This window comes from Zingiber officinale, chromosome 8B, assembly GCF_018446385.1.
Source record: "Zingiber officinale cultivar Zhangliang chromosome 8B, Zo_v1.1, whole genome shotgun sequence".
Classification (NCBI taxonomy): domain Eukaryota; kingdom Viridiplantae; phylum Streptophyta; class Magnoliopsida; order Zingiberales; family Zingiberaceae; genus Zingiber; species Zingiber officinale.
Genome location: NC_056001.1, coordinates 63,196,253 through 63,221,470, shown reverse-complemented (window position 1 = coordinate 63,221,470; position 25,218 = coordinate 63,196,253). Strand labels below are relative to the sequence as shown.

Sequence of the window (25,218 nt, the reverse complement as noted above, 5' to 3'; positions counted from 1 at the left end):
TTTAACATAGTCTATCTTGTCATAATTTAGTTATTCTCTGAAGTTGATGTGAAGCTGGTCTTTAAAGAAGTTTCATCCAATTTTCTCAGGAAGCGGATTGTGGAGGTATTGTTTTCATTATACCGATGCAGTTTACATACATGTTGAATCTGTTTATGCTTTCACATGACGAAGTACAAGATCCAAAAATGTGAATTCCAATAAGAACAAAAATCCACATTTGTAGAAGGCAAATAGGTCCTATAGATCCAGACACAATTCCACAAGATGGAATACTCTTAACCCCAACATAAAATGTGACCTAATCAGCATACTTTGTAGCTCAATCAACTACCCACATCAAATACATTACATTTCTCTTGGGTCAAAATCACAATAAACCAACTCCCTCACATTTTCTCTCTGACATGGATTGATCTGTCCCTTGACATATAATATGCCATAGTCTTCTCCACTACATACACAATATCTTAAGCGCACGCACACACACAACTGTTAGAAACTTTTGCAGCACACGATGGGCCACCAAACCTAATCGCTGATATAACCTTGAGATAGAAAGAGGGGTTGTAGATTGTGCCTTGACATGATATTTTTATTTTGGAGTTGAATCGTTGGTTGGCTCAGAAGGATCTGTTGGAAAATTATTATTGTGTGATAATAACAATCTTACTGCTAAGTTTGAGAACATTGAATATCGATGTGATTTTTGGGAGTTTAGCTAATACTCTTTATTGATATAAAGTACTATCATATATTATTATGTGTGATAATGGGAGTATTAAAGCTTAATTTGATCACAGTGAGCATAAGGAGCCACTCACCACCCCTCAATTACACACTTCAGCAAATTCCAATCAATCAAACATATAGTTGAATCATAATCAATCACATGGAAAAGAAAGGATATCATCTTAGATATAATTAATTGCAATGGTGCCATCACTTGGTCTGATCCTAAATAATCAAATCCAACTATAAACCAAATTTGAGTTGTAATTTAATCTCTATCCAAATCAATTTGATCCTGATTCATTTCGATTTCAACACACAAGTAACCAACCAAATATTAAAGTATAAGTACAAATTGCATTGGATAACATTTCTTTCTATGAAAACCTAAATGCAAAATACAAAATCAATAGTGTGAAAAATAACTCAAACTTGGACAATTGAGTCTTTGTTGCAGGCTTTTTTTTGGTTAATCAGATAATGGGAAACATCTTTTGGTTGCATTATTCTCAAGAAAATCACTTCATGGTCCTTGTATTGATTGTGCTCGTATAAATTGTTTTGAAGATATTTTTTAATTTAGATTATGTTTTTGTTTCCTATAACCTTTTTCCTGGCCTACTTCATGCTTTAAATGTACATGACAGTTACTACTTCTAAAGTAATATTTTATAATACTGGATCTCTCTCAGCGTACAATTTGTCTACTCAACATCAGTAGTCTTTTTACATTATGTCCTTTAAATTATCTGCTTCAACGTTACTCTGTTAATTAATCAATTCATCTATTCCTTAAATTCGAAACTCAAGAATGGCGAACATCTACTATCACATTCTTAACTCATGTTTTTTAGCTTTGTTAAAGTTTTTATACACTTCCAAGCACAGGATGGAAGACGTAGTGATGGTCGAACACCAACAGAAATCCGCCCAATAAACTCACAATGTGGATTACTTCCTAGGGCACATGGAAGTGCATTGTTCACTCGTGGAGAAACACAGGTAAAGTGAACTAAAGCTCTACTTTGCAGTTTTCAGCATTAAGATTCTCTTCATATGTCTTTTCTTTTTGTTACTGTTTAGCTGAGTCATGTTAAAGTAAGCTTTAACTGGCAGCTGGGAATTAATGTATAGCTTAGTTGTTACCATGTGATCACATAGTGGTGAGTAGTTTTTCTTTTATTAATTGAACAATAGTAATTTCCGAGGTTCAATCTTGATTGGTGCGAATATTTTGGTTTTTGAGTGGAATAATACTATTTTATTTTAGTATCATGCAGATATTTTGATGTATAGTGTCAATGAAACATTAGACCTGGAAGGATGAAGAAAAAAAAGAAGATAAGATAATTATATACTTAATTTAAATTTTATTTTCCATCTGGCATTGCCTGATTTTGATATTATTTTTGTATTGACACAAACTTAAAAAAAATATTATCTCAATTTATATCGATTAGTGTGCTAAGAGGTGAAATGACATTCATCAACAAGAAATGTTATTGGCACAATGACATGGGAGACATTGTCTGTGCTAACTATTATTTGAGTTCTTGTAATTTATTAGATATTCGACTGTTTTACTGGGCTTGGTATACCATTCAAATCATGGTTCAAAATACTTATGAAGTTTTAAACATACTTTGAAACTGTAAAAAGTTCAAAAATATTGTTAAAAATGATTGCAAAAACAATAAATACACATAATGATATCCCAAATTTTGTCCATGAATATGCTTTGCAAAGGATTTTTTGTTTGTGCTGTTGTTCCATCTAGATATTTTTGTTAAAAACAAAAACAAAAAACGTGGTATTTTTTTAGACAAAGTTACTTGCTGGTCATTTTCAACCAAAAGGCTCTAGTTGGGTTTTCAACTTTATGAGCCCTAATCTTGGGGCAATTCTCCATGTTTTTCAGATAGAAGGATGTTCTTGAGATTCATGAAATCTGCCTTTGACGTTATGGTTTTTCAGTCACTTGCAGTGGTCACTCTTGGAGACAAGCAAATGGCACAAAGAATAGATAATCTGGTAGATACAGAAGAACTAAAGAGATTTTATCTTCAGGTGTGTCTTATTTCTGTGGAAATTCATGTCTATTAAATAATCTTTGAGCAGAATATTATTTCTTTTGTTTTATATATGTGATCATGCTAATTGACCATTACATGTTAATTCAATTGTCACAGCAATTATAAGATATGATGAGAGTTGCTTCTTATATGTTTTTTACTTTTAGGGTGCGTTTGGTTCAAGTTATCATGCATAACCTTGGCTAGTAATTACATAACCAAGGTTATAGGGAATAAAACATAACTTAATGTTGTTTAGTTCAATCCTATGTAATGCAATAAAAACTTGTTTGTTTGGAGGTTTTAGTGTATAACCTAGTTGAACATTTATTGTATTACCTTGGTCATGAGCTCAACTCGGGGCAAATGGAGTTTGCTTTTCGTTGGATTTTGGTTGATATCTATGAATTTTAATGCTTAAATAAAAATTTCTAATGAGGTGTAAAATATTATTTTATGTGAAAACATATAAAAGTAAAATTAAATTATATTTGGAAATAATTAGAAATAATAAAATTATGAGTATGGTGTAAAATTTCTAAATAAAATTAAAATGTACAATTTAGGTGGTAAACTAAAAATTTTTAAAGACTTTTATTAGAAAATAGTACAATTTAGTGTGAAATGAAAAGTTAGAAGAATTAAAAAAAGAAGAAGAAAGTGCTAGTGCCAAATTTGAAAAATAAATTAAAATAATAAGAAAATAAGGAGAAAAATATAGAGGATTTATAAATCTTTTAAAAAATAGAGAATCTCGATGTAATTTATTATGAAAATTTAAGATGCCAAGACCCTTTAAAATCGGGTCTGGGTGTAAAAAAGACAAATGTGTAATTTTTCCAAAATTCTATCCTCCTTTTAATGAAAATATTATATATAAACAATATACACCTAGATAACAATGTTCAAAAAATTGTCAACAAAATATGCCTGCTAACGAATTTCCACAAACTTTGTGACAAAAATAAGGTAACTGAACATGAAAGTGTGATGGCTAAGGAACTCGCAAGAATCAGAACTTTTGCCATCACAAGAATCAGAACTTTCAAAATTGTAATAGATACATGTTTTTATTCCAGTTTCACATCTTAGAAGCAACAAAAATAACTGTTGTTTGCATTTGCCACTTTCAGAGATTTCAGTGCAATTTATATTCAGTTAACAAATACAACATTGATGATATCTGTAAATTTCTCCTTGTTGGCTGCTTTGATGCCACTGCCTATTGAATCTGGCCCACTGTACCTCACGCTGCAATCCCCACACTCTACAGAAACCACTTCTATGATACCTCCGTAGTTTCTGATAGCAGGTCTCAATAATATTTCCAAATGGTTATTTACTGCCTGATGTGAGGCATGAATAATAAAAAATCGGCAGCTGCCAATTATTTGTTCGCTTATCATTTTCTTTCCCTTACAAAAGTTACTACCTACTTCGACAGTTGTTTCAATATTGGCCTCCTCAACTTGCTGGATAACCTTGACTGCTTCACCACAACTTTTGCTTTAGAACTTGTTCAATGCCATCTTCATGGTTGTTGTTGAGCTAGGACAGCTTCCACAGGCTCCTGTTTAAAGAAACAAATGTTAGTTGAGAGAATAGAAGATTACTGCTTTTAATGAAAAAGGATACCATTTATTTATCACATGCACAGGATTGGTGTTTAAAATAAGAGCAACTATAATTTGTTGGCACTATTAATTACTCCTGCACATCACACAGGATAAGAGGTGCAAAATGGTGAAGAAAACCAACCTGACCTGCGCATCATCAGCGATTCTGATAACAACACCAATACATAAATAGTTTGATTGATTCACATAATAGCTGAAAATATATAGATTTGAATGCTTCATAAATTAACAACAAATAATCTTAGTGAATATATATTTTGTAAGAACCACACCAACCACAAGCATTGAAAATGTTCAAACTCAATGTAAACGCTAGAGACAACAAAATGTGCAAACTGATCTTGTTCTACTCCTAAAACTGATCACCACATCTTACAGGAGATAAGCTTACCTGTCCAAAGTATATCAAAATATAAGTATCAACAACCTAATTAAAATATCTAATTCATTTTGGATGGATCTAATTCCCTTAAGACTCTACCATCTGCTGCAGATCCTTCCCAACCCGGTAGAGCATTGCTAAATTTCATGTTTGGTGTGCGTACACCTAACACATTGGTTGTGATTTCACCTTTTTATTCAATACCTAAGTCAGTCCCATCTAATACTCCGAAACAACCCTACACTCAAAGAAGTATCATAAAATCAAATTAATTTACTGTGTACATTAGAATGATTAAAAAATAAATTTATAGAAATTATATACTTGTACCTTAAACCATTTCCACCTTTCATCTGTGTAATTTTTTGGGATTGGCTCTGGCTTCTTAAGCAAAATGTTGTGTAACCGCAGAACAGAGTTCAAAGCTAATGAAATTGCTTACTAATTGTCTCGTCGGATCTAGTTATTTGGCGTTTTAGGACCCTATTCTTCACATTATGTGCAATAATGTGAAGAAAAGATATTACAAGTTCACTAATTGACAATTTTCCATGAGTCGTTAGCAAAGAACAAAGTTTGCCTAAAGTCCTATCCATCCTACGGTTATCAACACATTGTTGATCATTATGAAAAACCATCTCATTTAAGTTTATAGACCTAATATTATTTCTAGACAATGCCTGATAAGCATATGATATGCTCCTCAACCTTGCACTCCTCTTGATCGCTAAGCAATTGTCAACGATAAAAGCATAAATAACTTGCTTTCCATCATCTTCATGTGCCTAATGAGTACGGAAATCATCTTCATCTCCTGCCATACTGCTAACCGAGCCAGTTCAGCCCATCATGTAAATAGGGCAACGAACATAGTTAAGAAGCCTAAATTAGACAGAGAATTACGTCTCAATGAATCTACTTAAAGACATAGCTATATGATAGTTCAGAGGTTGATCTTAAAAGGCTATGCTAATCCAATGATACTTCATTAAATAGTATTTGTGAACTGAGCATCAAAATAGAAATTTCCCAGATGAATGATAAGCTAATGCTATGTTAATAAAATGCATAATTATAGTTGCAGGACAATAAAATGCGTAATTATAGTTGCATAAGTAAACAGAAAGAAGCATATCAAGATAGCTATCACAAAGAAAAGAATGGGGAGAATCTGAGAAACTATTGATACTAGGAAGTACAAAGGATAAAAGAAAATTGCATCACTAATCTTTGAGTATTGTTAGTTGAGCCTGATCATAAAGATAAAGAAGAATAAAAAGGCTCAAAAATTCAGATTAGACAAATGAAGCAGGAGCAAAGAAAACACCATCTTTCAAATTGTCATACTGCCCTGAATCTTTCATCCAGGGTGGCATTTTAAAAATGATTCCTTAAGTCTTTTAGGTTCAACTTACAAGTTGCAAGATTTAGCATTATCCCTGAACCAAGAGATAGTTGGTAGGAAAATATCAAAGTAATAACATGGACATCAATGGATACATCATTATTTCTGAGTATGAAGCAAACTATCAAGAACTAAATAGAACTTAACTAAATCAAAACTACATGATCACCGAGTCAATGAAATTACATAAAATGCAATCATTGGTATACTCAATAGCTTTGCTGTAAGTACAAAAGGGCAAAAGGGCAATAGGACGATGCTAAAACAAACAAGTCTAGGAAGAAAAACCTAGGTTCCACGACAACCAACCAAACAGAAACAGATCTATCGTTTCTGTAAAGGAAAACAAGAGATGACAAAGACAGAGTTATGCACTCACCTAAAATCTAAACAATCTTGCTATTAATCAAATAAATACTTGTGAAGAATGCCGCTAGGGTTCTTCGTGATCGCGAGTCAGGAAAGCTATGCCTTTGCTGGTGGGACGCCTTTGCAAGTGGAATGCTTCTTGGGTTCTTCGCGGAGTGGGGACGCCTTCAAATGCCGCTAGGGTTTCACGGACGACTTTGAATACCTCTGCTAGGGTTTCACGAGTTGGGTTATGCGATCGTGAGTCGGCAAGATTGGGTATAAGTATGGGCGGATTGTCATTTAATAAATTGTTAATCCCAAAGGGTAAATATCGGAGGATAATTTTGGAAAGAAAATTTCGTTAACCACAGAATTAAGAAAACCCTCACTTTTTCGAGGTTTCCCATTCCGGGTTGCATGCCCCATTTGTTGATGTGTCAGGCATGCATCATGACTCGGGGACCGCTCATTACCTAAACCAAACAAGGTTTAGGGTAATTATTAGCAGTGACTCAACTTCAAAGCTTTTAACAAGGATAATCTGAACTATGAACTTCCAATTTTAATAACTGTGCAACTTTTTTTCTTGAGTTGTTGCATTCATGCTAAATAGATAACTTTTTTCATTAGCTTGTTTCTTTATAAGTTGACTTGTATATGATGACTTTACTAATATGCAATTTGTCCTGTAATTTAATAATTTATAAGGAAATTTCATTTCACCACCAAAATTTATTTGCTTTTTCAAAATGCTCCACATAGTTTTCATATCTTGGATGGCAGAGTATGAAAACAAACACAATGGTCTGTGATACATGGACAAATAACAAGATGCTATTCCATTTACCCCATTCAGGGTACAATTTCTCATATCAAAAAAATAAGACGCCGGAAGAATCCAGTTTAGGACATTTAATGTTGGTCAAAACAACAGCTTGATAAAACTTCCATAATGTTGCTTTCTTGCCAGTGTTGCACGAATCCAGTTAAGAATCCTAATCTAACAATTGAGATTTCCTTGTTATAATCCTAGGTTCAGTTGTACCAGGTGTCTCACTGTGAAACTTGAATCAGAATCTTGAAGGGCACTTAATCTAGTTGATCACGAAAACAGTAGTATATCTAAGTGCATTTATCTAAAACAGGAGTTGATGTTTGTTCTCTTTCTCCATGTTTGATTGAATCTAACCGTCAATTAGGATTTGCAAGTTGAGGCTAACAAGATTCAGTATGTCAGATCTGATCCCTTGTCATGCTGTATTATATCTGCGAAACTTTGTTTCAGTACTCATTTCCACCATCATGTGTTGGTGAAGTTGGGCGCTTAGGAGCTCCCAGTAGGAGGGAGGTTGGTCATGGAATGCTTGCTGAAAGGGCAATCGAACCTGTTTTGCCTTCTGAAGAGGATTTTCCTTACACTATTCGAGTTGAGAGTACCATAACTGAAAGTAATGGGTCATCAAGGTAATCTTTCATTAGCAAATTCATTTCCTGTATGATGTGCTTAAATTTCTCTCTCTTCTTGCAAGCAGTTAACTCTTTGACAAGTAGCTTACAAGTGTGTGTCTGTGTGTATTTATGTTTATATTTGAAGTGATGACTGTAGCAAAGTCCTGTTTTTTTACTTTTTTTTTCTCTATCAATTCCAGTATGGCATCGGTCTGCGGTGGTTGCTTAGCACTTTTAGATGCAGGAGTTCCTATTAAGTCTTCTGTTGCTGGTATTGCAATGGGTATGGTCATGGATACCAAAGAATTTGGAGGAGATGGGACCCCACTTATTCTCTCTGATATTACTGGATCTGAGGATGCTTCTGGAGATATGGATTTTAAGGTACCTGGTTGCTATTTTCTTCTTTAAATAATATTATTCACTTTTGAATTTGTATGCTTTTGTATATTCAGTACTAATATATCTCCATGACAACTTCATTCTTAGTTATTTAACTTTGCAGGTTGCTGGTGATGAGAATGGTATTACTGCATTTCAGATGGACATCAAGGTTGTCGATTGCTCTGAGAACCATATAAGTTTTTTTTTTTCATGTCATACACACCTATTATGTTTACATCAAGTCATCTGTATGAACTCAATATGCATGTGGAGGGTGTTTAGGTTTTCATTGACTTCCTGCGCTTTTATAGGTTGAAGGGATCACTTTGGCAGTAATGCAGAAAGCACTTATTCAAGCAAGAAATGGGCGTAAACATGTTCTAGGTGAGCTACATTGTCTGCAGAGTGGCATGCTATATTATGGTAACTTTATTGCATAAATTTTGTTACAAATGATTCACTACATCTCTAAATGCCCATATTACTATTGGCTAATGCAGACTATATCTATGCCATGTAGTCTCAAGGCTTCCACTAGTTTCTACTCTATTCAAGAACACATTGTAATGTTCCTCAAGTTATTGGTCATAGGGGGAACAAAAGCATTTTAAGGGAGCTCAACTAGCTTTCTCAGAGGCTACCACATTATTACTAGCCTGATTATGGACCATTCTAGAATATTTATCCAAAATCAACCATATCCAATATGTTGGTGCAGCGGAGATCGGCAAGAGGGGGGTGAATTGCTGAAAACAAAAAGTAACTATACCCTCCTCGTACTTTCAACTCAGTTAGTGCAATAGTTAACAAAATAATAAAACAGTAAAAGAAAGACACAGAAGAATTAACCTGGTTACAACCAAGGAGGTTGTTAATCCAGGGCAGTAGAAGCGCACTAAAAGAAACTCTCCTTTACTGAAGGCGGAGAAGCCTTTTACATTTTCAAAAGCTCAGAACTATTGCTAGGAAACACTACAGATTGAATGCTTGAGTTGTTCTACAATTCCTACCTCCAGGGGCCTTTATATAGGTCCTGGAAATCCTATCCCGAGGCTCCAAGGCGCCTCCAATGAGGGTCCAAGGCGCCTCCATGGGAGTCAGCGGATAAAACTTTATCCGCGCGCAGAACGGTCACTTTGACCTGTTGAAGGCGCCTTCATGATGGAGGCGCCTCCAAGCCTGCTGGAGGCGCCTCCAAGCTGGCAGCCTACTTTTCAGCCTGGTTTCTTCAGCTTCCGACGCTCCGTTCTTTTGGGTGATTGCGGCCAACCGGAATAGGGCTCACCCGAACCCAATTCCCGGCCTTCTCCTCGAGCAACCTTCCGTCCCGGCTTAACATCCCTCGAACGCCGCGCACGCTCTTCACGCCCACCGGAGTACTCTTCCGCAGCTCTCTCGTCCTTCGGACGCACCGAGCCCGTCAGCTCCCTTCCCGTGCCGTCCTTCTCGCTAGCTGCGTCTTCCGCTCAACTTCCTGCGCTCCTAAGCTCCTGCACACTTAGACACAAGGATCAAATACAACGCAGGACCTAACCAACTTGATTGATCACATCAAAACTACCATGGGGTCCAACACAATATGTTTATTTTCTGGATGTTACAATGCAATAGAAAACTGTCTATCCAGTTCTAAGTTAAGATTGAAAAAAGTTAAGAATTATGTTACACACTGACAGCTAGACTACCAACATAAAGTGTATCTAGAGTTTGTGAGCATTGGTGTTAATCGGATTTGTTTTAGGGCTATGTCATCAGTCACATGCGACACAGTGCATACACCTAGGATTCTCCTTTGTTGGCCAGTGCAAGTCAATGCATGATTAGGAAACAAGTAAACCTAATATACTTAAGGGAAATATGAAATAGGTCAGAGAAGAAACTAGAAAATAGGCAATATATGTTTAGGATTTGGTATACCTAACATAAAAATGAGTAGGTATGATCATAAATAAATATTAAGAATAAAGTTGTAAAAGTCAAGATAATCGGAAAATTAGTGTACTTTATGCCCCTTAATTAAGACCGGGTCATTAAATCAATATGAATTTTGAAAAATCTTAGTGATATTATTTATAATATACTTATGACTATAAAACCTACACAAGCAGGCATTCTGGGACAGCATAGGAAAATATTACACATTGAGGCTTTGAATTTGGGGAAGAAACAGAGCAAGTAATATGATTTCAGATTCAATTACTTTTAAGACTAACAGCATCAGTTTTTCTCCTTTCTAGAAAAGTAGAAAAAATTATGTGCAGAAAATGTAAAGTCATACTTTGGGTATGCTTAACTAATCAACACCTATAAACAATATGGATATAGGTCATTGGAAATGTCAACACTAATGTGTTAGTCTCAACTGTTTTGGGTATGCTAGATGCATGTTATGCCTCCATAGTCTTGTAAAATGTGAAAACCAAACAAAATGTTTTACAAGTTGATGATATTTTAAAAATAATGTCAAAGGTGGAATGAATAAAGAAGAAATCTGGAATGAAAAGATTGATAATAAAATAACGAATATGATAATCAATTCTTGGCGTAGCATATAGAGAGTTGCTGTTAGGGTGAAGTTGTATAAATTCACTTGAAAAATTTAAGTAATGAAAATTGAGGTAAAAGGTTGCAAGAATTAAGTTCAATGGACATTCAATGGATAACTGTCATGCAACCTGAGAACAAGAAGTGGTGAAAGATATTGCCGGACTGCCAAAGTTAGGTTAAGGTTTTAGAGATTTAATAACTTTAGATGCGTGAAACATGGAGGTCAAAATGATAAAGAAATCAAGGAAAGAAATGAATATTTATACAAATCAAGGAAAAAGTGGTGCTGGCTATGGGGTATGAAATAAAATTTTACCCATAATATGTTAAATTGTAAGCGGTCGAACTTGACCTAGGGAATTCTTATCCAGTTGTTCAATGCCATAAACAACCAAGGTGGATTCCAATAACATATACTAGAGATGCAAGTGCAGTAGGACTTGCCTTTTCATTCTCACATAATTTTTTTGTATATCGTATCAAAAGAAACCAGTAAAACAAGATTTTATTTTCAGATGAAATGATGAAGAGCTCCCCCCAACCATCAAGGAAGCTTTCGAAATATGCTCCAATTATTCATATTATGAAGGTAATCAATTGAGTTTCCTTGTTCTCTTTGATTATATTTTTTATTTTATACTGTTGCAGTGCCTTCTCTGTCAAAGGCTCATCAACTTCGTTTCAGGTTAAACCTGACAAACTCAATATAATCATTGGCACTGGTGGAAAAAAGGTTAAAAGCATCATTGAGGATACTGGTGTAGATTCTATTGATACAGAAGAAAATGGCCTAGTAAGCATTGTTTGAACTGTTTTTAGATATTCATTCCACATCTGACATTCAGAAGGGGAGCCTTGGCGCAACGACAAAGTTGTTGCCATGTGATCAAAAGGTCACGGGTTTGAATCTTGGAAACAACCTCTTGCAAAAAGCAGGATAAGGCTGCGTACAATGGATCCTTCCCCGGGACCCCGCATGGCGGGAGCTTCGTGCACCGGGCTGCCCTTTATTCCACATATGACATTCACATGGAATAACTTCATCTCTCAGATTAAAATTACTGCAAAGGACTTGTCCAGCTTAGAGAAATCAAAAGCTATCATAGCCAATTTGACAATGGTTCCAACTGTTGGTGATATTTACAGGTAAGATCTTACTGGTAGAGTACTTGGAAGATAGATATGGGTACTTTAAACCTTCGTTTTTCAAAAGGATCGTTATTGGGTTGTGTGGTCATTCATTGTTTACCAAGACCAATTAGGACTATGTTAATTATACCCCTCCTATACTTGTGTCTGCATGACACAGTACAAGCACAAAAAGATTGTCTCAAACTGGACTCATCTAAGAAAAGAGAATGATGTAAAGAATGAGTTAGAACAAAAGCAAAGAACAAGGGGAGGAAGCTTACCTACCTCTTGTTGGGTTTACCTACCCAAAATCAAGGGAGAAGCTCTCAATGAATCTTAGTTCCCAACAAGGAGAACAAGAGGTTTTGCTCACTTCTTCCTTACAAGGATAGAACCCAAGGTTTTGCTCTTTGTTGCCAAAAGGGCTCTTTTTGTCATGCAGGATATGCAAGAGGAGGCATAGCACGATGTTGGATAGCACACAAAGGAGCAACACATGGTTGGATCACAGAGGAGTGGGCAGTTGAGTCAGCACTTGGGTGGATTGGCATTGCACGATTACTTCAAGTGACTAAGGTGGCACTATAGAGAATCCAACTTGTGCAATATATTCTCTTGAGAGGGTGCAAGTGAGCAGTGCCATGTAACAAGTACCAACATGAGGGTTTTGTCATTTGCATGAGGATGTGGGCAGTTGTTAGAAGTGCTGTAAGCAACATCACATGAGTAGGCATACACCTAGGTCACCACAACGATTACAGGCTGCATGAGATGAAAGAAGAAATGACTCTGAGACCTACCATGTTGGAGTGAGTGAGAATATTATTATGGTTTTCTTGCCCTAAGTATTTATAACTTTACAACCCTGTGATTACGTATAGGTCTGTTTAGACAGGTATCTAACATGAAGATTACCTAGGAAGTTTTATACAACAACAACAACAACAACCAAGCATTTTCCCACTAGGTGGGGTCGGCTGTATGAATTCTTTTACGCCATTGAGCTCTATCTCCTATTATATCATCATCTATATTTAAATAAATTTTATCTTGTTTTATTATTGCTAACCAAGTCTTTTTTGGTCTTCTTCTTCCTCGTTTGATATGCATGTTTATCATAGTTTCACATCGCCTAACTGGAGTATTTATTGGTTGTCTAAGTAAATGTCCGTACCATCTTAAACGTGTCTCTCGGAGTTTGTCCTCAATAGATGCAACTCCGACTTTCTCTCTAATGCTCTCATTTCTTATTTTATCCATCTTCGCATGTCCACACATCCACCTTAATATCCTCATCTCTGCAACTCTCATCTTCTGCTCATGTGCTCGAGCCATAGCCCAACATTCAGCTCCATATAACATAGCAGGTCTAATTGCGGTTTTATAGAATTTACCTTTAAGTTTAAGAGGTACTTTACGGTCACATAAAACACCCGACGCTTCCCTCCATTTCACCCATCCTGCTTGTATTCTATGTAAGACATCTCTCTCAATCCCCCCATCATTTTGTAAAAATGATCCTAAATATTTAAATCTCTCAGTTCCGGGCAACTCGTCCTCTCCTATCTTAACAATTGTTTCATTACTTCTAATATTGCTAAACTTAAATTTCATATATTCTGTCTTTAATCTACTAAGCTTAAAACCTTTCCTTTCTAGTGTTTCCTTCCAAAATTCTAACTTAGTATTTACTCCTTCACGTGTCTCATCTACCAAAATAATATCATCTGCAAATAACATGCACCACGGTACTGTGTCTTGAATGTGTGCAGTGAGTTCGTCCATAATTAGTGTAAAAAGATAGGGACTTAGGGCTGATCCTTGATGTAACCCTATCTTTATTGGAAATGCTTCAGTTACTCCGCCTGAAGTCTTTACTCTGGTCGTTACATCCTCATACATATCCTTAATTAGTTCAATATATGTTACGCTAACACCTCTCTTTTCTAAAATTCTCCATATAAGTTCTCTTGGGACTCTATCATAAGCTTTTTCTAAGTCAATGAATACCATGTGTAGATCTTGTTTTTGCTCCCGATATTTTTCAATTAATTGTCTAAGGAGATGTATAACTTCTATTGTCGACCTTCCAGGCATGAACCCAAATTGATTTTCTGTCACTGTGGTCTCCTTCCTTAATCTTTTTTCTATTACTTTTTCCCAAAGTTTCATAGTATGACTCATTAGTTTAATACCCCTATAGTTTGCACAATTTTGTATGTCTCCCTTGTTCTTATATAAGGGAACTAGAGTACTTATCCTCCATTGATCATGCATTCTTTTCGTTTTCAATATCATGTTAAATAATTTTGTAAGTCATTCAATACCTAGGAAGTTTTATGTGCTAATAAAATTTCTTGATATGAATTTGGCATTTCAAAGATTGAAGATATTAATTGTATCGAGTTAGGTATTTCAATTATGGCTGCAATTAGTGGATGAAGGGAACTGATGTTTTGTCTCATGATATCGTTCCAATATATTTTTTTTTTTCAGAAACTGACACATTTTCTTCTAATTGAACACAGGAATTGTGAAATCAAATCGATAGCACCTTATGGAGCCTTTGTAGAAATTGCACCAGGAAGAGAGGTTGTTGGCCTTGATTTGATGCATTGTTCAATGCTTACCAATAGAATCAATATAATGGTTTTTTTCATGATAATTTTTCTTACTATTGATACCAAAAATATATTAATGGATACTCTTATTAGTCCCAACATATGGTTAGTAAATGTATTGTAGTCTCTTAAATGCTACAATGAGAACTTATTTACATCTATGTTGTCTATTATGATTCTTTGTGAAGATGTGCATGGCTACCTTTGTGTTGTTACTTCTGCTCTAAACTGCTCGCCATTCTATTATTTAATATATGCTGCCTTCTTCGTTTACTATAGGGCCTGTGTCATATCAGTGAACTTAGTTCTACTTGGTTGGCCAATGCTGAAGATGTAAGAACAATATTTCTTCTTGTTTATCATACTTGCACGCATCATGTCCAGTGAATTGATCAATCTCATTTGTTTTGTACCTTATTTCAGGTCGTAAAAGTGGGAGACCGCATCGATGTGAAACTTATTGAGGTTGGTTGACTATCCACATTTACTAGATGCATTTCCTGTGCTTCCCTCTTAGCTTAGCCTTAAGCTAAGATTTCTAGTTTTTTCTTAGCCTGTTTCAGTTAATCCTTTTGTAATACAATTTAAACTGCATTAAGAAGAAAGTTACACTCCATTAACCTCAATATTAACAATTTTAAATGTACAGACCAATAACCTTCTGATACTTAACATCTTTGCTGTTTATAAAATTCTGTTTTCCCTACACATGCACAAATATATGATTTGTAAACTAGGTAATATACCTGATATACCAGATCCATCCTCGTATAACATGGATCAGAATTCTTGGTAACAAATGAGGAACTTGAATAAAAGCTATTATGCTGTCACTTAGTTTAGTGGTTTGATTAAAATTATCAGCTTCATGTAGGTATAGTGTAAACTTTTAAGCTTCAGTTTGAGAGATGATTCTGAATGATGTTGCATTGTCTAATAACTATTGTAGTTATACTTTAATCAGATATTTAACTTCTTCTACTTTGTTTGTTGGGTTGATTTGTAGGAGAATGTTACCCTACACACCCATCTGTGAGTACCCCGTGAGCACCTAGTATTAATTTTTTTTAGGGCTTAGAGTTTAGGGTATAGTATTTAGGGTTTAGGGCTCGTTACCCTACACTCATCCGTGAGCATCTAGTGTTAATTTTTTTTAGAGTATAGTATTTAGGCAAAAAGAAGTGAAAATAAAATAAATTTAACACTAGGTGCTCACAAGGTGCTTGGATGGGTGTGTAGGGTAACAAAACTCTCTCTCTATATATCATATATTACTTTAAAAGGGATTAAATTGTCTACTGCCATCTAGGGCGAGGAATTTTGCTTGTTTGTTATACGAGTTGTTTATCAGTCTCCCTAGTTCTCTTGATGTTTATATTGTCTTTAGCCGAAAAGTGTAGACAATACACAAGTTTCATATAAAAGAAGGTATGAGGCAGTCAATCTGGATATATCTTCAATTTTGTTAATTAAGCATAACTAATCATACTTCATATATACAAGTTGGTGCTGCATTGGCCTTTTTAAATATTGTGCACTCATATTACTTTCATTTCCTACCAATTAAAGATTGTGAACTGGCGGGTGCTTTTATTCTCTTAATTTTATCTGGACTTAACCTTTGTGAATTGACATTATGATGACAATATTTGGATTCTAGATTAACCAAAAGGGTCATCTTCGATTAAGCCGTCGAGCCCTTCTTCCTGATGAAGATCTGGACACCAGTGGTAAACAAACAAATAATTCCATGAAAGAGAACATTCCTCCTGTAGATAGTCCTACTACAATTACAGTGAAGAAGCCTTTGAGAAAAGATAAAGCTGGAAGGACTGCAGAAAAATTTGAGAATCCTAAGAAAATGATCAAAGTTCCGCTTAAGGTAGTTACCTCAGCTCAAGAAAGTATGAATGACAGATCCCAGGAAAAGCTGAGTAAATCAGTTAGCCCTGTTAAAGATGGTATGTCGACAAAGACTAGCTGATGATCACACATAAAACAAATGCTGCTGTGGTTCCATTGGAAGACATGGACAGAGATAACCAAGTACGTCTGACTAGTTTGAAGTACCAAACCCTGAAATTTATTCATATTCCTTTCTAGCTTAACTCAGAAGTCCCAAGAAATGGAATATAGTCCAGCAAAAGATTTGAAGGTGCAGGAAAGAAGATGCTAGTTTCTTTTACTCTTGAATATATTCTTTACCATTGTCATTCCCTTCATGCTTGAGTAGGAACTAATTAGATCCTCCAATTGAACTTTGAAACAGGATTTATGGCATTTCAGTTCAGAGATTTTCCAAATACCAGTTCATTGATGCTTGAATGCATTAACATATCCCCTCTTTTGCATTAGTTGAAAGTCAATATTGCCCACTGCATCTTTATTTTGATCCGACCAGGGAGAGATAACCAAGTACAAAGAAGAGCAACTAAAGCACTGAAGCAATGGTTTTGGGTGAGAGGGAGAGGAGAATGTGAAACTAAATTCATGCCCTTCATAAATGTTTCATTAACTTATTTCAGACGTTTCTATAACAACTGAAATGATGAATGCCTAGAAGGTAGTTTGTTTTAGTTGTTCGTGCAAGGAATACCAAAATAAACTCATATCCTTGTCAAATGCTTCATTAACTTATTTTTCAACAACACTATGAGTTGATGCAATGTAGTTCGTTTTAGTTGTTACATACAGTGGTTCTTTAAAAATGATAATAGTTGGAGATTCATTGTTTTGACTAAATGCTATCTACCTGTTTATATTTCAGTAAATGTTGGAAGTTTAAAGTATTCTTCTATAGTAACTGAAATATTGAAAATATAATACGTTGGAAGAGCTGGATAAATTGTTTCTATATCATATCAAAAAATTTAAGCAATTTAGACAAAATTCCTATAACTTAGTGATTTAATTAATTTAATCTTTAAACTGTTTCGATTGATTATATAACTTTTTGCATATAAATTATCCAGTAAATGAAGACAATTGACTTATGAAGTGGTGCAAATTTATGCAACCTTGTTTTTAACTTAGTTTTCTTAATGTACATCAACTATGAATCAATTGGAGTCACCAAATCTAACCTTTATCTTTGTATCAGTATGAAATCTAAATGATATGGTAAATTGTGTAAAAATAAAAGTTATGCTAGAGTTGGAGGGGGGAAAAATGGGAAAAATAATATTAGATTTATGTAATAATCGTTATTGTGCCGTGCGTATGGTCGTTATGAGATAAAAGAAAGCAATAATCTTTATCACATTAAAATCATCATGATATTGTGTTTTTTTTTTTTTATCAATTTAGAAAGTAAACCGAATTGATTCTTTCCATTATTTGAAATAATATTTTATTCTATTGGAAGAAAAGTGAAGGTCTAATAGTTAGCGTATGAGGTGTTGTTAGCATAAGTTACGTATTCTCTCTACTCTGGAAAAGGATAAATGTCTCCTGGACATAATTTAGTGGTTAGCGCATGAGGTGTTGTCATCATAAGATATGAAGTTTAAATCTCAGTATAATTAAGATAAATATCATCTTTATGTGTCAGTTATTTCCTCTGTATTAACCTTAAAATGAATTAATGAAGATACTAGAGCCGAACATAATTATCTTTTACCGTCCTGAAAAGAGATAAATTTAAAAAATAAGACATATATCCTACTGCAGTGCCCAATGAGATATTGAAAATTAATTCCCTTTGAAAATTAATTCCCTAGGGCAATAATTTTATATTCTGGACGCAACGCATAAAATTATCAACTAATAATTTTATGATTTTTTTTAAAAAATCTTTTATTTCCTCGAAGATACAAAAAAACAAGATTTTTTAAAAATATTTTCTGGTAGTCTCCAAATATTTAGCGTTTAATACAAATAAAAAAAAAATTCAACATCCTCGTCAGAGATCTTATGAAATATTTGCAGTTGTAATACTTAAAGTAGGAATAAAATAACATTGCGTTATTTGCTTTTGTATATTTGGTGCGGTTGAATATACATTGAAAATTTATTTTATTTTTAACTTGTAATTATTTATTTCCAGCATTACTAATTACAAAATAATCATAGTTATGACACCAAACAAAAGAGAGTCAAGATTTAATTATCTTCTATCACTAAAACTTGCATAGGCAAGACAGACGTTAAGCAAAAGCATGACAATTTTGATTTAGCAATCTATAAAATAGTTGCATATAAGAAAAATATTTAAGGAGCATCTCAAGGGGCTTCAGAATATCAACACGCTAGCCACTATGCCGCTATCCTTAAGCATGAATGCAAGTCATGGTAAAAGAGTTGCTTGATACAAACATGTTTCTTGCTAAAGAGGACCAATTCCGATGATCAATCAGCTGTCCAGCTCTGCTCCACTATGTCACGAACTTTCCGGTTGTATTCCCGTTTGTTTTCGCTGAACATCCGAGCTGCCTCAGAATTCGCAGGTGAGTTCGGGTTTGGATCACAGAGAAGTGACTGCATAGAAAGCTCAGTATAAATCCTTAGTTGTCAAATGGAAAATTATTGAAGCAAGTTATCCCATTTTTCTTCTCCTGAAGCCTCTTCTAGTGGGTTAGAAAAAAAACTTCCAAGATTGGAGCTAGGAAGTTGGAAGAAGAATACTGATAAGAGATAGGGTTTAAGGTGGATGATGATCCTTATCTTGACTAAAATAATTATATGGTTTTAAGGCAAATTACCTATTGCATCAATAACGAAACTGATTTGTATAAGACAATCTTTTTTAGTAAAACTGCAAATTGTTCTAGAGGGCAATGGCTAATTGGTTTCAAAATAAACTATTTTCCGAAACGGCTAGGGAAGGATGACAAAAAAAAAAAACTGGCCTGTATAGAAGTGAGTATTGCTGCAACATCATATATGGGACTCCACTGATTCTGCAAAATGTCCAAGCAAATGCTTCCATCTGCATAGACTGATAAGAGAGCAGAGACAACGTTTATTTTTTAAAGTGTTTTCTCGTATATGTGATGCACTAACAAACCAAGGAAAAAAGACTGAAGATGAATTAAGTACTCATACTGTTTGGATGGAACATTCGGGAGACAAATCGGACAGTAGGTGGTTTGTTGGGGTAGTCTTCAGTAAATTGCAAAGTTAGCTTGAACGTCCCTGGTGAATCATTATAAACAGTGAGAAACTAACAATGAGAGGAAGAACCTATAGCAGTCTAACAAAGTCATGCAGGTATATAAACCCCTTGGATAGTCTCTAAAGCAATTTATATGGAAATCCATGCCACTGGCAGATTAGTGAGCTGAGATTTTCAGCACAATAAAGAAAGACCAAATGCATGTGATGGGATATAACCTTCCATGACTAAGAAGGGAATTCATGTAAATCATGAATTTGTGTTAATCACAAGCAATAACGTAGACTTTGAGATTTGCAATAAATATAGCCAAAATCAAATATATCTTATGAAAATAAGAAAATTGATTAAGGTTTTCAGAAACATGAATCAATAAGAGGCAGATAAGGTATATGAAATTTGACTACACTATTGCAAATACAAGCGCATTGTTCAATAATATTTTGGAATGAAATAAGGGTAGTTACACCCCTTTGTCTGAATGTCTAAGACAGACTTCTCATCTGTGAACCCATCATAACTGAAATGTTATCTCAAAGCAGGGGGATAGCATTTAATTCGATTGATTATACAGATGGTTCGACAACTCTATAGAATAAGCTACTTGCCAGTCATTTAAATTCTGTAGATAAATAAATATGAAAAGGTCATGAAATCCTTGTCAAAGTGAATTGCTAATAGTGAAATGAGCTGTATAAGCTAGAATTAGAAAATAAGTTTGATCCACATGACAACCGTATTCAAGAACTGAGCTGAAAAGATTGACACTTCACCAAGCTTGCAATAAATTTTTATGCTTGATCGAGTCTTTTAGGTATAAGATCTTGTTCCATGTGATAAGGAACATTCCTTGTGCAGTTGAAAATTAAAAAGTTCTATATTGTGAGCCTTAGATTAGGAAGTTTTCAATTTTATAATTTTTTTAAAAGTTGTAAGTTATTATTTTGAAATACTCAAAGCAAATCCAGGAAGTTAATATTTTATTTGGATAAGTTTAGTAATTCTAATTGGGCTCTTCATCTACCTATACCCATGCTAGGGTCCAACACTCAAATACCAAAACTTCGAACCTAAAACTATAAGTGAATAGTTGATATTTCCATTGATTACGTGTAAAAGAAAATTTTGAAAATAACCATGACAAACACTTGGATTCACAAACTTGCCGAATACTTGTACACAAGTCCAAGTAACATAATTTACAGATTAGTTGTCCGGTCACTAAGTTGGTAGGGGAAAATTTGTTTATTTCTAATTTTTTTAGCTAACACCAAGTATCCAACCCTCAAGCCGACTAATCCGGGAGATGATCGATAATCGGACTAGCCCCACGGAAGTTTCCCATTGACTATCAGGTAAATCAAGAAGTGCTTGCAACGGGCGGCCCAACAACCTAACATCCTAGGTTTATCATCCAAGGGAAATGCAATGTAGTACGCCGTAACTAGGAATTGAACCATGGGTGCTTGGGAGAATGCATGGGCATCTTGCCGTTGCATCATAGTCCGAGGGGAAATTTATTTATTTCTAAGATTGAGTAATAGATGGACCTTTACATAGGATCCCAACCCACTCTTATTGGATTACGTTCCAATTAATTAAATTTTGATTCACTATAATTGTTTCTTCTTGAGAGAGACTAAATGAGCCACACAACTTTGTGACATTTGTTGATTCAGGTAGGTGGATTAATCTTCTTCCAACTTTTACTACACCAATTGGTGTCAAAATCAAATCCTTATTTGGCACCATCCACCTTTTGGCAAATTCTCTCTCCCCACATTGTTTTGAAAATGTCCTCTCTCTCTATCAAGGTTGTTGAGATTGAAATCCGGTAGGATCACAAGGTCCTAGCCCAATTAAGATTTACATCCAATATAGATTGCTTATGAAAATTTGGACCATATGTCATAAATCCTAAGGTCCAAATTGTAATTGTGACTACCATCCCTAAAGCTATTGTCACATCCATCCCTCAAAAGCTCAATCTCCATCAAGAATGTTTCTTTGATTTGACAGAGGATACATTTCTCTCAATCAATAATGGCCTCAAAATCACTCCCATGGGTGTGGTAAAACACTCCGAGGAACAACAAGAGGAACAAAGTTTGAATTCCAATTGGAATGAATATCTTGGTGATTGGCTTCTTAGTGTGGATAACTTGTGCTCTGGATTTACCTGATATGCAAACCAAGGGATAAGGTACTTCCAGGATTAGTTAGACAAAGACCAGACATCTAGATTATCAAAAAAAAAAAAAAATTGTGGCCTCAAAATCTCTTTCCAATAAACACTTGGATGTCATCTTGGACCTAGCCCCAACGAACCCATAATATCAATAATGTAATGTAATTAACTTGATAAAAAAAATATCTTGTCAATGCTCTGTGTGTTACTAATCTAATTTTTATTAACTATACTATTTATACACATTTTTTATGTGTTTTATGTACGCTTATCATGATTTAACATCGTTGAGTTTTTATTTTTTTCTCTATTTTGATCTTTTTTCTTATTGATCCAGATTTCATCAATCTAACACGGTCGGTATTTAGACTTTCTACCATTTGATCCCGCAAACAATACTGGTTTTGACAATAATGCAATTAAGAATCATTATACAGGTCAAAATGGAGGGGAGAGAGAAAATGTAAAGAAATTCTTGAGGCTCGAAGGTTTTCAGCATGAGAAAGAAACAAGATAAACAACAAAAGACCTACAACACTTTCTTCTGCTTCAGTAAAAACAACTTTAGATAAAGCTTTCAGAGGGATCGAGAACCAACTGATCTTCACTTTTGCCCCTTTTTTGTTCTTTCTTCTTCTTCATCTACTTATTTCTATACATCCTAACTCAACAATGTTAAACAAGAATTATAATTATAGGATGCTCATCTCTAATGTCCAACTCTCATCTGCACAATATTGTTTATTTAGACCCTTGAAGCAATGATCTTACATACACCCAATATTATCATTTTGTTCTTGAATTTCAACCCAAAATAAGTACTGATAAGAAAAATTAACCTTTATAAGTTTGCTTAATCAAAATTTAAATCCTGAGCAACAGTAGGTAGAGATTGTTCTCAATTCAGAATTTTCATTAAAATATGCATGATAGCATTATCAGGATCACAAGTTTCACATCTTCATCAAATAAATGGAAAAAAAATGAAGCATACTCATAACACTACCATAATATTGGTTGTTGAAGATTGGAAATCGATCCATTGGAGGATCGATAGGAGATTCCTGATTTAAGGGATTGCAATTTGCTATTATTTTTTGGAAATTACTTATCATATTCTCCGATAATTGCAAGATTTGTCTTTGTTTTTTTTCTTATTTTTGAACAACCATCTTGTATTTATTCCTTTCAGAATGTTGGAATAGATCAATTTTTTCCCCTTATTTCCTAGTACTAAAGCTCAATAAAACATAGTTGAACATAACATTAAAAAAAAAAAAAAAAGACAATGATCAACTCTTCTTCAACCACCATCACTCCATTGGCAAGCCTCCTACCTGATCCTACACCTTGTCTATCCTTTAACAACTACTCTGAGAAACTTTAGAGAATGGTTTGGATATGCTCTTCTCGTGATCAAAGGAAAAGAGAAGTATTTGGATATCTCTTTCAGACTTACCAACCTCCATCCATTGAGGCCAAGGTCTCGATCTCAAGTCATGCTAGAATTTCGATATTTGACTGAAATGATGTCATTTCTGCACCATGCTAAAGTGCCAACACATGGTAGAAGTGACAAGAGGAAGGAGATAATGAAGAAAACAAAACAAAAATGGCAATTACATACTTAGAGGCAAAGTTTATATTTTCATGCAAGAGTTTTGGCCCCCCATCAAATGGTATTGCTTTGGCACCATATTGTGTTGATATTCGACATGCTTTGGTATCCATCATAACATTACCAGAATGAATTTAAATGAGTTTTATTCCTTTAGTACTCTCTTTAATCTTCTAAAGCATTAAATAGTCAATTGAATTAAATTTTGTTATATAAATATTGTATCGAGATTTCTTAAAGCATGTTAAGATGATTTCAAACGAATTTTAATCATTTAATCATCTTTCACTTAGGTTTTTTTACTTTTAATGAGACTATATCAATTAGTAATTAAATTTAAAATGAATTTATTCATTTCTACATCAATGCATGCAGTGATGACTCCTATAAGTTTTACTATGATAATCACATAGCATTTAACTTATTTCTTTATGAAAAAATATATATAGGAACTGAATAATAAATTTCTTCATGTGTTTTGTTAAATTTAAAGGGAAAATAGTTTACCTTCTCATATTTGAATAGATTAGGAAGAGAAGACAATAATTCAAAATTTTCTCTTCTTTCCAGTGAGAAAAAAAGTAAGTTGATCTCTATCTGGACAGTGCCTATACTATGATTGTACTGAAAGAAGAGACCTCACAGTTATTATTCCATGTTCTAGTGTTCTTTATGGTCCAAACACAACTCACTCGCTTCCGTTTTCATTTGTTGCAGATCAGATTTCTTAAATTTGATGAATTGCATAACCAGGGAAAGAAAACAGCCGCTCTATGAAGATATTAAGCCAAACAATAACAGCGTCTTATAGGAGGAGAATGAATAAATTAGGAAAAAGGAACAAAATTGACCAATTAGCAAAGGGGATCATACAAATCCAGTCTACGAAACATCTGATAACCCTAACTCTTTACCTAAAAGCTCGATCGAGAAAAAGAAAGGAAAAACTCACCTCCGTCCCATGGGGTATCATCGGGGCTGCAAATCCAGATCAAGACCCAATTTTAGCAGAAAGATCCAAGCTTTCAGTGAAAATGAAGGGGCGGAAGCGGAATACTCACCCAAAGATCACGGCGTTCCATAGCATGATGTTATTTTCATGCGGCGCGCCGCTGATCCCTGCCGGCGGATCCTGCTGCAACCTCTTGAAATCCCGCATCAGTCGCTTCCTCGCCGGCGTCGACATCGACTCCCCGTCGCTCCTCACCAAATTTCTGAAATTTCCTTCCCTTTCTTATGCTCCACTCTCCCAATCTCTTCGTATCTTCCTGCTCAGCAGAAGGAGAATGATCGCAGAAAGGGAACCACTTGGAAAGTTGGAAAAGGAGAAAATAAAAAAGCCCCTTTATGGCTCTGTGTTTACAAACGCGGAAAGCAGAGGAGACAGACAGACGCAATGGAGGAGAGGAGAGGAGAGGAGAGGAGAGGAGAGGGGAAAGCATCTATTGACTCTGTTTACATGGGCAAATGAAATGAAATAAAATGCCTATCCTCATCTTTGTTGTTAACTTCTTCATTATTGACTCGTGATATCAACAATGAAGATTTGGAGGTAAGGACGTTTAACGTATGAGACGAGAGATTACGA

The 25,218-nt window shown here is 34.8% G+C and overlaps 2 protein-coding genes across 3 annotated transcripts in view; one reads left to right on the top strand and one right to left on the bottom strand.

The window, feature by feature from the left end:
- The window catches only part of LOC122015982 (probable polyribonucleotide nucleotidyltransferase 1, chloroplastic), a 56,618-nt gene extending 39,165 nt beyond the window's left edge, over positions 1-17,453 (top strand). For both annotated transcript variants that reach the window (XM_042573103.1, XM_042573104.1), the window contains exons 11-25: positions 31-105; positions 1,621-1,734; positions 2,707-2,799; positions 7,865-8,043; positions 8,229-8,412; positions 8,534-8,581; positions 8,724-8,796; positions 11,475-11,548; positions 11,645-11,752; positions 12,011-12,105; positions 14,619-14,682; positions 14,991-15,044; positions 15,135-15,176; positions 16,372-16,866; positions 16,981-17,453. In XM_042573103.1, coding sequence (XP_042429037.1) covers positions 31-105; positions 1,621-1,734; positions 2,707-2,799; positions 7,865-8,043; positions 8,229-8,412; positions 8,534-8,581; positions 8,724-8,796; positions 11,475-11,548; positions 11,645-11,752; positions 12,011-12,105; positions 14,619-14,682; positions 14,991-15,044; positions 15,135-15,176; positions 16,372-16,695 — 1,527 coding nt within the window. In that variant the 3' untranslated portion in view covers positions 16,696-16,866; positions 16,981-17,453. The remainder of the gene's footprint in view (positions 1-30; positions 106-1,620; positions 1,735-2,706; positions 2,800-7,864; positions 8,044-8,228; positions 8,413-8,533; positions 8,582-8,723; positions 8,797-11,474; positions 11,549-11,644; positions 11,753-12,010; positions 12,106-14,618; positions 14,683-14,990; positions 15,045-15,134; positions 15,177-16,371; positions 16,867-16,980) is intronic.
- Positions 17,454-18,856: 1,403 nt separating this feature from the next.
- Positions 18,857-24,952, bottom strand: LOC122015033 (ubiquitin-conjugating enzyme E2 2-like). Its single transcript, XM_042571670.1, has 5 exons — positions 24,692-24,952; positions 24,583-24,608; positions 19,755-19,844; positions 19,559-19,647; positions 18,857-19,187 (listed from the first exon to the last, which is right to left on the bottom strand). Exons 1-5 carry the CDS (start codon positions 24,814-24,816, stop codon positions 19,059-19,061), a joined length of 459 nt encoding a protein of 152 aa, XP_042427604.1. The 5' UTR covers positions 24,817-24,952; the 3' UTR covers positions 18,857-19,058.
- Positions 24,953-25,218: the final 266 nt, after the last annotated feature.